The sequence below is a fragment of the Acinonyx jubatus genome, chromosome A3 (assembly GCF_027475565.1).
Source record: "Acinonyx jubatus isolate Ajub_Pintada_27869175 chromosome A3, VMU_Ajub_asm_v1.0, whole genome shotgun sequence".
NCBI lineage: Eukaryota > Metazoa > Chordata > Mammalia > Carnivora > Felidae > Acinonyx > Acinonyx jubatus.
In genome coordinates, this window is record NC_069388.1 from 112,251,391 (window position 1) to 112,266,237 (window position 14,847).

Consider the following 14,847-nt stretch of genomic DNA (forward strand, 5'->3'; position numbering starts at 1 on the left):
ATTAGGTTTGCCTTTCACATTTAGGTCTGTAACCAATTTGAATTAATTTTTATGAAAGGTGGGAAAGTACAGTTCTAGAATTATTTTTCACATGGATGCCTATTTGTTCCAGCACCATTTGTGGAAAACACCATAGTTTCTCCATCAAATTGCTTTTGTGCCTTTGTCAAATGATGATATTTGTGTCTCTTGTGTTTCTGGGCTCTCTAGTCTGTTCTACTGATCTATTTGTCTATTCTTTTGCCAAAGACACACTATCTTGATTACTGTGGCATTTTTTTTTTTTGTTTTTAACATTTTCTGGTTTTACTTTGATATAACAGACATAACGCTAAGTTAAACGTGTACGGTATGATTTGATACATACATATATTGAACAATATTTACCAAAATAAGGTTAGTTAACACATCCTTCACTTCACACAATTATCATTTTTTTGTTGTTGTTACAATGAGAACCAACAAACAGATACATAATCATAAATACAGAGAACAAACAGGTGGTTGCCAGAGGGGAAGGAGTTGAGGGGTGAGCAAAACTGGTGAAGGGAATTAAGAGGTACAAGCTTCCAGTTTTAAAATAAGTAAGTCACAGGGATGAAAACACAGCATGGGGACTATAGACAGTTCTTGTAGTAACATCGTATGGTGACAGATGATAACCATATTTATCATAGTGAGTACGACTTAATGTACAGAGTTGTCAATGTTGTACACCTGAAACTGAAATAACATGGTATCTCAACTCTACTTTGACAGAAAATAGTTCTTCAAACTTCATAATTTTATCTTAACTTCCCTTGTCTGCAGTATGATTTGTCTCTTAATTTTAAATTCCTCTTCCCTTGATATAAAAATTATTTTCTGTTACCTACTTTTCCCTCTGAATGTTAAAAATAGATTGGTTATTAGGAACCATTATAGTCATTCTCCTCTAATAACCAGTCAACATCAATTGCTAATGTTTTTGTTGTTTTTTTTTTTAATTTTTTTTTTTTTAACGTTTATTTATTTTTGAGACAGAGAGACAGAGCATCAACGGGGGAGGGTCAGAGAGAGAGAGAGACAGAATCTGAAACAGGCTCCAGGCTCTGAGCTGTCAGCACAGAGCCCCGACGCGGGGCTCGAACTCATGGACCGCGAGATCATGACCTCAGCCGAAGTCGGCTGCTTAGCCGACTGAGCCACCCAGGCGCCCCTGTTTTTTTTTTTAAAAACATCAAATGAATTATATGAATTATATGAATTAATCAGTCTAGCATAGCTCACACATTTCTTTACTGCTAGTATGGATTCAGTAATGAATGATGCTACAGGAAAATGATAATATAAAGTGCTTACCTCAGGCCTTAGAGAAGGAAGAATAACAATTTCTTGCAAGGCTTGTTTTGCCAACTCTTGTCCAGCTATATCATCAAATTTAACAGCTGTTCCACTAAGAAAGAGAATTACAGTTAGCTCCACAACAAAATATGCTTCAGTTACTACCATATGAAATAAAGTTATTTTTTTGAAATACAGTTATTTTTATGTTAACTGTGAAATTATAATTAAATCGGTAAAACAATGGTTTTCTGCATTTACTGTAACTGAAAACATAAAAATTAAATAAGTATATTAGACAAGATACTTTATTTATTTAAGTTTATTTGAGAGACAGACAGACACACACACACACACGGAGAGAGAGAATCCCAAGCAGACTCTGTGCTGTCAGCATGGAGCCCAATGTGTGGCTTGAACTCACAAACTGTGAGATCATAACCCGGGATGAAATCAAGAGTTGGTCGCTTAACAGACCAAGGCTTCCAGGTGCTCCTAGACAAGATATTTGTTATCTATTTTACTTATATTAAATAAATAAATTCAAAACTAAACCATTAAATGAAACACTTTAGATGGCAAAACTTACTTGTCCACAATTTCGTTCATTATAAGGTTAGCAAGGTTGCTGTCCACATTCCTAAAATTCTTCAAGTCTTTCTTTTTGCGAACAGCAGTTGTAGGGGTAGAAGGTTTATTTGTTCTGTTTGTTTTTGGTGTACTCTTAAAGGACACAAAATTATAATGTAAAAATACAAACAACAGTTTTCACAAGTAAATTAACCTCAAAGTTCACAGAATTAAAAGCTTAACAATAGGAAAAAGGATATAAAAAACCCAAAACTGTGTATTTACTCCAAGGCAAAATGGTATTAACTACAGAACTACATTTGGCATGAAGTGGGCTTACGAGAGGATTTAATCCAGAAAGATTTAGATACCATAAAATAAAAAGACCCTATGATAATTTTGATTATTGTTAGAATTCTAACAAAACTCTGTGGTTAATGTTATAAAACATGTACATATATTTAAACAACTGAGTAACAAATTTAAAATGAACTCCATAGCATTATATAAAACAGACTGGATAAGCAGTTTACTAAACAATACCGAATTAGGTCCAAAGGGAGTTAAAGTAAGATTTACTTTTTAATAGCAAGTTGTCCTTACAGATTTTTTTCCTGTAGATTAAAAAAAAAATTACATTCCAATTTGTATAAACTTATCAATGCTTTAAGATATTATAAAGTATTTGTTATTATCTTAAACAAGCAATTAAAAGTTACTATCTCCAAATACCTTATGAGTTCCAGCTGCAGGACCAGGTCCCTGTCTCACTCCAGAAACCATGGATAAACCACTACAACTAGGTGCTCTGTGGTGGCCTGAAAGACCTGTGGATCCAGTTTTCATAACTGTTTTTGAACGAGGCAGTGAATTACTAGTGTGTGTCAAGGGATCTTTTCTTTTCGGAACAGCTCCACTTTCTATCAAAGAAAAAGTACAATCATCATGGATAGAAAACTGCGGCTAAACATTATAAAATAAAGATGGATACAAATTTGCAAAACTAAGCTAAATACTATTTTTTTTTTACATTAGCAATATTTCAAAATAAGATTTCAATTGGACTATCTACTAGGGTGGTCATGGGGTTATCACTTGGTGGACAAGATTATGGGTATTTAGGTTTTTCTTTTTCCTGATGTATATTATAATAGTCTTATAAGGAATATTTATTTGTAATAAGAAGAACCACATTTATTTGTGGGGACAGGAGGAGGACATAAGAAGATTACCCAAAGTTGCTGAATATTTAAAAAACAAAATGCAATAAAGGCATTAAAGTTATGTTGTAGAAGAAGTGGGGGGGGGGGGGGGAGGGAACACTGCATTACCTTGTTCCAAACTTTCAAGACTATAAAATAGTATGAAAGTCCACAGTCTGTGCCCACCAAAGGAAATAATCAATTAATTTAATATCAATCAATTTTTAATTTAAAGGGTACAAAGATGTGGTTTTATATGCTGAGTATTCTATGTGCTGTATATATGTAAATAAACACATAAAAAACATTTTCAATTAAGCTTAAAAGGTTACCTGACCTACCTATATTGCACTTCTACATACATTACAGGTTTCAAATGTTCAAATCTTACTACTTCTAATATTTTTATATACTCCCTAACAAACATCAGTTTATTAGTAACAATGTTTACAGTAAAGACAAATGTTAAATCAGTCAGCAAATTAGAACAGCCTAAAGAAAAGACAAAAACCTTATTTTTGTGTTTTTCATCAAATCCCTCTAAGTGTTTTAAGGAAACTCAAAGGAAGAGAACGTTAGAGTAGAGAAAGGTGATCAAGAGGTTCTTCCAGTAAATAAATGTAAAGTTCTGAACCATATGTTCAAAGAACTAGTGGATAGTGACCCTAAAGGACAAAGCAGGAAAGCAATCTAGAAAAGGGGAAAATAATAAGGAAAGCAAAGGTGTGAAAAAAGAGCAAAATCTGCTCTTATTGTCACAAACTGAACAAAGCAATGTTTACTTTCATAAAATTTAAGTCCTGGACATGAAACTAATACTGAAAAAGTCACCAATAAAACTAGCCAAGATGTCACAGAACTTAGGAAATGAGTATCTGTCCCCCACCCCAAAATAAAAAAGCATGTGAGATAAGATAAAGATTCATTTCAGAGGGAAAAAAGGAGAGGGAGGGGTGCCTGAGTGGCTCATTCAGTTAAGCGTCTGACTCTTGATTTTGGCTCAGGTCATGATCTCTCAGTTTGTGAGTTTGAGCCTTGTGTCAGGCTCTGTGCTAAAAGTGCAGAGCCTGCTTGACATTCTCTCTCTCCGTGTCTCTCTGCCCCTCCCCTGCTCAAGTTCTTTCTCTCTCTCTCAAAATAAATACACATTAAAAAAAAAAAAAAGAGTGGAGAAGAATTTCTTCAGACAGTAAACATACAGTCCCTAAGATTGTAAGTGAATAGAAATTTCCACAAGGAACTAAGAGAACAGACAGCAGACTTTTCATAAAAAATAGCAAAAGTTTAGTAGGCAACAGAGTAGGTAGGTTCAAAACACGGTAGCAAGAAAAAAGTGTTAACCTAGTATCATTTAAAAAAATTTTTTTAAGTTTATTTTTGAGAGAGAGAGACAGTACGAGCAGGGGAGGAGCAGAGAAAGAGGGAGACACAGAATCCAAAGCGGGCTCCAGACTCTGAGCTGTCACCCAGACACCAATGCGGGGGTCAAACTCACTAGCCGTGAGATCATGACCTGAGCCGAAGTCAGACACTTAAACCACTGAGCCACCCAGGCATCCCAGGATTACTATCTTTCAAGCCTTTCAGTATTTCTTTTCTAATCAACCTTTTGAGGTATAATCTATGAGTAATAAATTGCATCCATTTAAAATGTATAATTTGATTGAGTTTATAAAGATATAAAGATGACAGGATGCCTGGGTGGCTCAGTAGGTTAAGCATCCAATTCTTGATTTTTGCTCAGGTCATGAGCTCATGGGTGGTGGGACTGACCCCTGCCTCAGGCTCTGTGCAGGCTGTGGAGGCTCTTTGGGATTCTCTCTCTACCTTTATCTCTGCTCTTTCCCCTCTCACACTTTCCCTCTCAAAATAAATGTTAAAAAAAAAAAAAAAGATGAAATAGCCACTAAAATCAAGATACAAAATGCTTCCATCCTACCCAAAAGTTTCTTTGTACTCATTTGCACTGCATCCCTTATTGCCCCTGGCCCTACACAAACACCCATATGCTTTCTGACAATGTTGGGGGTCACCTGATTTAGTAGTTTCTATTGATCTAGGATCAAGATCATTGAATCTCTCATATGACATCTCCAATATGCTGTTGAGGTTATCTAGTAATTTTTTTTTTATTTTAGCAAGTATACTTTTCAACTTTAGAATTTCCATTATCTTTATTGTATAGTATGTTATGTGCTAAGATCACAGGTTTGCTAACTGATGCCGTATTTTTTTTTTAACGTTTATTTATTTTTGAGACAGAGAGAGAGCATGAATGGGGGAGGGTCAGAGAGAGAGGGAGACACAGAATCTGAAACTGGCTCCAGGCTCTGAGCTGTCAGCACAGAGCCCGATGCGGGGCTCGAACCCACAAACTGCGAGATCGTGACCTGAGCTTAAGTCGGACACTTAGCCAACTGAGCCACCCAGGTGCCCCCTGATGCCGTATTTTAACTCTTTGAACACATTTAATAATAGCTGCTCGTAAGTCTTTGCTACATCAACAACTGGGCCCATTCAAGAGTCAATTTCTATTGATTCTTTTCTTACAAAAAAATTTTTTTAATGTTTATTTATTTTGGAGAGAGAGAGAGAGAGTGTGAGCAGGGGAGAGGCAGAGAGAGGGAGGCCCAGAATCTGAAGCAGGCTCCAGGCTCTGAGCTGTCAGCACAGAGCCCAACGTGGGGCTCAAACTCACAAACTGTGAGATCATGACCTGAGTTGAAGGTGGACACTTAACCGACTGAGCCACCCAGGCACCCGTGACTGATTCTTTTCTTTTTTTTTTTTTTTTTTTAATTTTTTAATGTTTGTTTATTTTGAGGGAGAGACAGAGCACAAGCAAGGGAGGGTCAGAGAGAGAGGGAGACACAGAATCCAAAGCAGGCTCCAGGCTCTGCGCTGTCAGAACAGCGCAGCCTGATGTGGGGCTCAAACTCAAGAACCGCGAGATCATGACCTGAGCCAAAGTCAACTGCTCAACTGACTGAGCCACCCAGGCGCCCCTGATTCTTTTCTTAAGTAACGGTCACACTTTCTTATTTCTTTGCATGTCTGGAAATTCTGAGTTGAAAACTGGACACTATAGATAACACACTGAAGTAATATGTAGACTTTGGCATAACTATTTCCTAAGACAGATGAAATAACTCATCCATGTGAAACATCACAGAATATTCCAGGAGTGTGTGACACTCGTAAAATAGGCCTGAGTAAGCAAGTTCATTGACTAGGACTCAATGGGTATCAAATACCAGTGCTGCATTAATTAGCTGTGCACTTGGTAAATACCCCCATCAAGAAAACAGGATAAAACAGATCACTATGGGAGGGGGGATGGGCTAAATGGGTAAGGGGCACTAAGAAATCTACTGCTGAAATCATTGTTGCACTATATGCTAACGAATTTGGATGTAAATCTTAAAAAATAAAAATAAATAAATAAATAAATATAAAAACTGATCACTAGGGATTTGAAATAAGATGGTTTGATTTTTTAACATAGGTATCAGGAAGAGAAAGTTGCTTTTTTGTTTTGTTTTGGGTTTCTTGCATGGCAGAAAAATACAATGGGATCTCACATGTGAAATGAAGTAGAAGAGAAGCAAGAAAACAAGGGAAAGGCATACCAGCTCTTCAGGGCTAGAAAATTTTGCTGTTTACATTGGAGGATTATTAGGATCTCAAATTTATACCTTAGAAACTTAATTATTTATATGTGGTAAATTCTTACATTTCTTGGTTTTTAAAAAAGTTCCTTATGAAAATGTCAGCTCTTCATAGCTGGGCTGAGAGAAACAGGCAAAATATTTATTTCTATATTAGAAATGGTGTGTTTTTTTTGTTTATTTATTTATTTATTTATTTAAATTTTTTTTTTTTAACATTTATTTATTTTTGAGACAGAGAGAGACAGAGCATGAACAGGGGAGGGTCAGAGAGAGGGAGACACAGAATCTGAAACAGGCTCCAGGCTCTGAGCTGTCAGCACAGAGCCTGACGAGGGGCTCGAACTCATGGACCATGAGATCATGACCTGAGCCGAAGTCGGCCGCTTAACCAACTGAGCCACCCAGGCGCCCCTAGAAATGGTGTTTTAAATCATGTACAGGAAGGGGGCACCTGGGTGGCTCAGTTGATTAAGCGTCTGACTTCGGCTCGGTCAAGATCTTGCGGTTCGTGAGTTTAAGCCCTGCATTGGGCTCTGTGCTGACAGCTCGGAGCCTGGAGCCTGCTTCAGCTTCTGTGTCTCCCTCTCTCTCTGCCCCTCCCCTGCTTGCACTATGCCTCTCTCTCTCAAAAATAAATAAACCTTAAATATTATTTTTTTAAATCATGTACAGGGAGGAAAAGGAATACAGCCAGTCACAAGGGGCTCTGTACTAGAAGACCAAACCCAAATGAGAACTCCATAAGAGAGAAGTAAAGCCAGAAGGGAAAAGATTTGATGACCTACTGTCTCCAGTCCACTTACCTTAATTCTTCTTAATTCAAGTCTTGAAGGTTTGTATTATGTATGAATAAAGAAGACAGTTGTCTTATAGTCTAAACTAAGGTTTTTCTGCTACAAATTGAACAAAGCAATGTTTACTTTCATAAAATTTAAGCCCTGTACATGAAACTAATGCTGAAAAAGTCACCAATAAAACTAGCCAAGATGTCAGAGAACTTAGGAAATGAAGATCTGCTGTAAGCTTCTGTAGGAGTTGATACCCCAAAGTTCGTGGAAAACAAATTTAACCCATAGTTAATAATAGTATTCTAATGTTTCCCCTTACTATGTGAACTCAGCTTCAAATTTTTCCTAAGGTACTATGTTAAAACGTTCATGCATAGTAATTAAAACTGTAATTAAATATGTGCAATTAATATTGATATTTAACAAAGAGAAATTAAAATTTCTGACTTAAAAAACACCACTTCATGAAAACTTGGTACAGGTATGCATGAAAAAAACCACAAATGCTGAAAATGCAACAGAAACAAAAGAATATTTTAATAGCTTAGGAAAATGAACCTTCATATTTTATAATCTCAAAAAATGGGTGGTTGCAAAATAAGCAAATAAAGCATGTTGAGAATGGTTATATCCTACTTGCTACATATTTATATACCATGAATGACAGGGATACTGTATTTTCAACACAGCCCTGTGAAAACAAAAGCCAACGAAATAAACCATTATAAAATCAAATCAACATTATCAGGTTATATAGGACTCTACTCTGCATGCAAGCTTTATTATCTTCCATGTTAGTTAACCTAAACCCACCTGACTGGAGATGTCCATTGCGGCATGTCAAGTTAGTACTGTCATTATAGACATCCGTTTGGGACTTGGAAAATTGCAAAACTGGTTGCAGCTTCTCTATGCAACAGAGGCAGGTAAAAAAAAAGAACAAAATAAATAAAAAGCAAAAACACATAATGAAAAAATAAGATGTACATGTGAAAATAAAAAGTAATTCAAGGTGTTAGAAGATGAAGGATTTTGGCATTTATATAAAATTATCTTAAAAATATAATTAGTAAAAACTCAGACATTAAAATAGCAACGGAAGTTCACAACTGGTTATTTTCAAAATATGCTTTATATAGGTGCTGTAACCTGAAGCAGGTTTCATATTACCACTATCACCAGCAAATATTTTCTGAGTATCTAATATACCCGCATCATTATGTAGGGGAATAGCCTGGAGACAAAAAATGAATATTGTTTTTATCATCCAGACACTTCTTTAACATGGCTGGCAACTTACAACACAATTTTTTTTTTATTTTTTATTTTTTTTACAACACAAATATATTATTAAAAAAAAAAAAAAAGATTGTATAGGAGCACCTGGGGTGGCTCAGCCGATTAAGCATACAACTCTTGATTTCAGCTCAGGTCATGATCTCATGGTTCATGGGTTCAAGCTTGGGATCCTCTCTCTTCCTCTCTCTCTGTCTCTCCCCTTCTCACTTGCACTCTCTCTCTCTCTCTCTCAAAAATAAATACATTTTTAAAAAGAAAAAAAAAGACTGTTTCAACCCTACCCTCAATTTCAAGTAACGACAAATCCTCTCAAGACCCAGGTCACTATGTCTAGCACCTCAAGCCCAGGAGGGTACCATTTTGTGCTATCTTGCCCCTATCACTGATGCACTACCATTTCCCCATTCAAGTCATCCATACTACTAGTTGACCCTGTTTACCCTGCTTCACCACTTACCAGCATGAACTTGCTTTAGCCTCAGTTTTCTGAGGGTCTCAAAGATTAAACAAAATAATATACAGGAAGAACCTGCTGTGTGCCCCTATTCATCACAGGGGCCCAATTCTTACCATAATTATTTTGTTGCAGTACTCCCAACTGTCATACTGATTCTTTTCTTCTGTACTAGGAGCTCAATGAATATACGAAAAAATGTAGCACATATATACTAACCCTCCTAAACTTTCATTTCTAAGGTCAGACAAGCAGGCGCCATGCTTGGTTTATGGTACAACCACACATGCCTTTGGGACAGGTTAAATAGCAGCTACCCTTTCTGCACAAAGCACAAAGTACTGAACTGTTTTTGTATCCTAGAACTGGCTGATACAATATACCTTGGAGCTTTTTGTTGTTGTTGTTAGTTAACAGATAGGTCATCTGATTTTTCTCAATGATAATACTTTTCAAATCACTGAGAAAGAAACCATTTATGTTGGTAATAGACATAACTTAGAAAAAAACCTGTAAATATCTTCTTTATCAATTAACACTCCCTTCACTGAAATGTAACAAGAAGATCACGTATATATTCATTACATACTAAACATAAAGTAACTAACTCCTTGGTTTTGATAACTAATAACTAGGAATAAAAAGCCAGAGAAGTTGTTTTGGTGTGTAGGGTTTAGATTTATAGGTGTGGAAACACACATATACACAATACTACTATACTGCTAATATGAGCTTGCTCCAATTCATTTTTGTTAAAGAAAATAAACTTAGTTTAATGTTTCTGTTTAGAATCACTAAGGTTGTATAGATTCATTAATGATTTAAAATAAAACCATCACCTTGCTTCTTGGCTCCCACACAACCAACCGAGTCATCTACTTTATTAAAAGGAAAATATTACCACATAACTTTTCTGTTTAAAACCCTTTAGCAGCTTCCCACTGCCCACAGACCAGAGATCAAACCTCTTGGTATATAACATTAAGGCCCTCCATGATCTGCCTGCATCTCTCATACTGGAGTAATCCTATGTTCACTTCTTCTCCAGCACCCTTCCCTACTTGCCATGCTATTTCTTACCGAGAGCCTCTGTTCATACTGTTACTTCTTCCTGAAATGTCTTTTCTTCCAAACATTCTTTACAGCTTTGTCTTTTTTGGGGCACTTAGGTGGCCCAGTTAGTTAAGTGTCTGACTCTTGGTTTTGGCTCAGGTCATGATCTCACAGTTCGTGAGTTTGAGCCCCGCATCAGGCTCTCAGGCTCTGTGCTGACAGTGCAGAGCCTGCTTGGGATTCTCTCTCCCTCCCTCTCCCTCTCTCTCTCTCCCTCCGTCTCCCTCTCCCCTGCTCGTACTCTTTCTCTCAAAATAAATAAACTTAAAAAAGAAATAAAAGTAATTTAAAAAAGAAAGCTTTATCTTTTTTAATCTCCCCTTTAGGTTTCACTTCTTCCAGGAATATTTCTCAGACACCTATTTTTCCACCCCTATAAAATATTTGTACACCTCGTCCAGCAGTAATGACAATTCATCTATTTATGTATCTGCCTCACCCAATATATCATGAGAGCCTTAGGGAGAGGAACATTATATCCAATATGTCAGTATATCTATCTGGTCAACCTTCATATATAATTATAATCCTACCACTTGTTACAATTTCTCCTCATATTATGCTGGTCCAAGCCTCCATCATTTTTCTCCTAGCTTACTACAATTCAATAGTGATCCAACTTGTTCTCCCTGGCTCTACCCTTGGAGCCTATTAGCAAGGTGATCTTTTCAAAATTTAAGTCAGAGAGGTGACTGGGTGGCTCAGTCAGTTAAGCATCTGACTTCAGCTCAGGTCATGATCTCACGGTTTGTGGGTTCAAGCCCTGTACTGGGCTCTGTGCTGAAAGCTCAGGGCCTGGAGCCTGCTTAGATTCTGGGTCTCCCTCTCTCTCTGCCCCTCCCCTGCTCACACTCTGTCTCTCTTTCTCTCTCAAAAATAAACATTAAAAAAAATATAAGTCAGATTATGTCATTCCTTTCCTAAAAATCCTGTAACTGCTCCTTTTTTCAGAGATGGCAAAAGTTCAAATCTTTATGGTGGCCTATAAGGCCCTGCTTGTTAGGATGAACCTCTCTGCCCCATCAGTTCTCTTACCTCCTCTCTACCATACTCTCCTGGCTGGGGCACACTGGCCTCTTTGCTTCTTATCAGACACACCAGGTATGTTTTCTTAAGGTTTTACATCAGCTCTTCTCTCTGGACCATTCTTCTCCCAGAGATCTGCATGGCTAACTCCTGTCATCTTTTCAAAGAGGTGTATCTAACTATCCTATTTAAAACTAAAAGCTCAAACCACCTCCCATCCACTCCTAATCCCCATTACTATGTTTTATTTTTTTCTTTTTTTTCCATATATTTATCATCTTCCAACATACTGTATAACTTAATTCTTTTTTATGTTTATTCCCTACTGTCAGTCTTCCCCCTGCTGGAATAAAAACTCTATGAAGGATACCCTAACATTTATATGTAGAACATGGTAATCACCCAAAAACTATTTGATGAGGGGCACCTAGGTGGCTCAGTTGGTTAAGCGTCTGAGTTCAGCTCAGGTCATGATCTCGGGATTTGTGAACCGAGCGCCATGTGTGGCTCCACGCTGACACTGCAGAGCCTGCTTGGGATTTTCTCTCTCTCTGTCCTCCCCCGCTTCTGCACTCTCTCTCTCAAAATAAATAAACTTAAAAAAAAACAAACATTCGAGGGGTACCTGGGTGGCTCAGTTGGTTAAGTGTCCGACTTTGGATCAGGTCATGATCTCATGACTCGTGAGTTTAAGCCCCACATTGGGCTCTGTGCTGACAGCTCAGAGCCTCAAGCCTAGTTTGGATTCTATGTCTCCCTCTCTCTGCCCCTCCCCTGCTCACAGTCTGTCTGTCTCTCTCTCTCTCACAAAAATAAACATTAAAAAAATTTTGCTGAATTACTAAATAAATTCAGTTAATATCATTGGCACTGTACCTGGTACAGAGTAAAGATTTAATAAGTGGATGTTGAATGAAGCTATTTATTTTTTTACAAAAGGGTAACCTCCAGATATGCCAAAATTATTTATTTATGGTTAAGCTTTGCTCGAAGGCTTACTAACTTGAATCTAATATATATGAACTCTTCCCATTTTATCAGAGAGTCTGCATCCTCTCTAACCAATCTGTAGGCAGAACTCTTAGTATGATTCTCCATCCTAACTAGGTAACTACTGGGCATTCCACCTCTGAAAAATTCCATTTCTCAATCAATACGTAGTATATAAATATGCTCTACTATGCACGTGTGCACAACTCTTTTTTACTGTCTTTGGTAGATATAGTCCTAGACTTTGAGATCTCAGAAGACAGGAATATGTTGAGGCCTCTATTCCACCTCTTCTTTTTTAAAGGAACCTCTTGCATGAATGGGCAAAGAGCACTTTTGAGGATGACAACAGACAATGACATCCAAAACATTAATTCTTTTAATGCCTAGCTTGTTATAGATTCTCTTTTCATCCTAGCACAAATAAGAAATTACAAAGCCACATTAAAAGACAAGTCTATAATAGATGAGATGCTTCCAATAATTCATCATATCACATCTTCAAAAGATAAATCAACCAACTCCTAATTACTCAATTAGAAACATGCTACTAAATGTGCCATAATTAAACTTAATCTGCATTATAGATATGATAATTTGTACATATAGTGAAAGGCATTATAGTTAAAACATAGAAAATACCAACTAGAACAATTAATTATTTTACTACAATAACCTTTGATATTGTATTTAATTTTACTTGATACACTAGTGATCTTCACATAGGAAGTAAGAAGACAAACTCTGTCAGCCATAGACACTAGGCGAACATTGCCTTGTTAATTACCTGAAAACATTAAAGGCTTCTTTTTCATCACTTGGGGCAAAAAATTTACCAACACAATGGGTCATATAAGAATGAATGAATGAATGAAATATTTACATATGCATGTGTAAATACATTTTTCCACAAAAGCAAGGTGGTGATTACAGATAGATAAGGAGGTGAATAAAAACCAGCGTTTTTGAGTACTTACTATGGTCTCTGTGACTGTCACAAATATAGTGAGATAAGTATTATCTATTAGCATATTATAAATGAAATGAAAAAGGCTCAAACATGCTAAATAACTTACCATAAATCACAGAGTAATAAATATATAAGGTCTATCTGTTTACCAAATATATACTTCTATCAAAACAAGTTATGGTACAGAATCACCCAAGAAGGATGGATTTTAGTTCCACTTTGTTTTAGGGGTAGATTTACCTTAAAAAAATAAGTTTAAAATCTATACCTTCAAAGAGAAGATGAAAAGTTTCTCTTTATAGACCTATTCAAACTGATAAATGCAGAAAGAATGACAGAATTATATCACTAAGCATGAGTCATCAATTGCTACTACTATCACAAAATGTCAGAAGTACTGACAAACCACCTATCAGATGAACTTGGATATTAAAAGAGGCATATCGTATGAATCTTCTGGAGATCCTGATTCAAAAAATTACCAGAAAAATACTAAGTTATTCAATTATGAGATACTAACTAAACATTGTATTATGCATTATATTACATTATATTATATATTATATATAAATTCTATTTGGACACTAATCATTTATTTGGCTATGATTTTTTTGTTAATATTAAAAGAAATATTGGTTATTTTTTAGATGTGATAACGGCATTTGATAATTTTATTTTTAAGGCATTTTTAGAAATACAATAGGAAATATTTATAAATGAATTAAAAAAATGTCAAGAATTTGTTTCAACATAATATGAAGGGGGGAAAGTGGCTATATATGCTACCCACTTCCCCCCTTCATATTATGTTGAAACAAATTCTGTACATATATATATACACACACACATATGTATATGTATATATACACATTCACACACACTGGAGTTGGCAAACTTTTTCTGTAAGAAGCCAGATAGTAAATATTAAAATATTTTAAAAAGCTATATATCAAAAGGCTTTGAGAGCTTTATGATCTCTGTATCAACTACTCCACTGTCACTGTAGCATAAAAGCATCCAGACAGTATCTACAGGAATGAGTAGCTGTGTGCCATCTTATAAAAATAGGTAGTGAACTGGGTTTAGCCCATGGGCTGTAATTTGCCAGCCCTTGAATATAGATACATCAAGACTGACTAGGAGTTGATAACTATTAGAGCTGAATGATGGATAATTAATTCATTATACTCTTCTATTTTGTATATGTTAGAAATTTTCTGTAAGTTATAAAAAAAGCCTAGAACACATTTTTAAGATTGATCTATTTCCATCTAATTTTAAAGTTTCACTGAACACACATTTCAAATACATCTCATTCCAGTTATACAATTCACTAAGTGATACCTAGAAGTTGTAAACGGTCCTTGGCCATAACCAAATTAGTCATCATTTTAGCTTGAAGGCGTCTAGCTCTTTCACACTGTTCACCTGAAAGAACAAA

At 36.1% G+C, this 14,847-nt stretch overlaps 1 protein-coding gene across 4 annotated transcripts in view; it reads right to left on the reverse strand.

The window, feature by feature from the left end:
* Positions 1-14,847, reverse strand: part of SPAST (spastin) — a 51,316-nt gene that overhangs the window by 18,726 nt on the left and 17,743 nt on the right. For 2 of the 4 annotated variants that reach the window (XM_027033503.2, XM_027033502.2), the window contains exons 3-7: positions 14,751-14,834; positions 8,368-8,463; positions 2,626-2,813; positions 1,913-2,046; positions 1,342-1,435 (exon numbers count right to left, since the gene is read on the reverse strand). In XM_027033503.2, the coding sequence (XP_026889304.1) occupies positions 1,342-1,435; positions 1,913-2,046; positions 2,626-2,813; positions 8,368-8,463; positions 14,751-14,834 (596 nt within the window). The remainder of the gene's footprint in view (positions 1-1,341; positions 1,436-1,912; positions 2,047-2,625; positions 2,814-8,367; positions 8,464-14,750; positions 14,835-14,847) is intronic. The other 2 variants (XM_027033505.2, XM_027033504.2) reach the window with 1 other exon arrangement.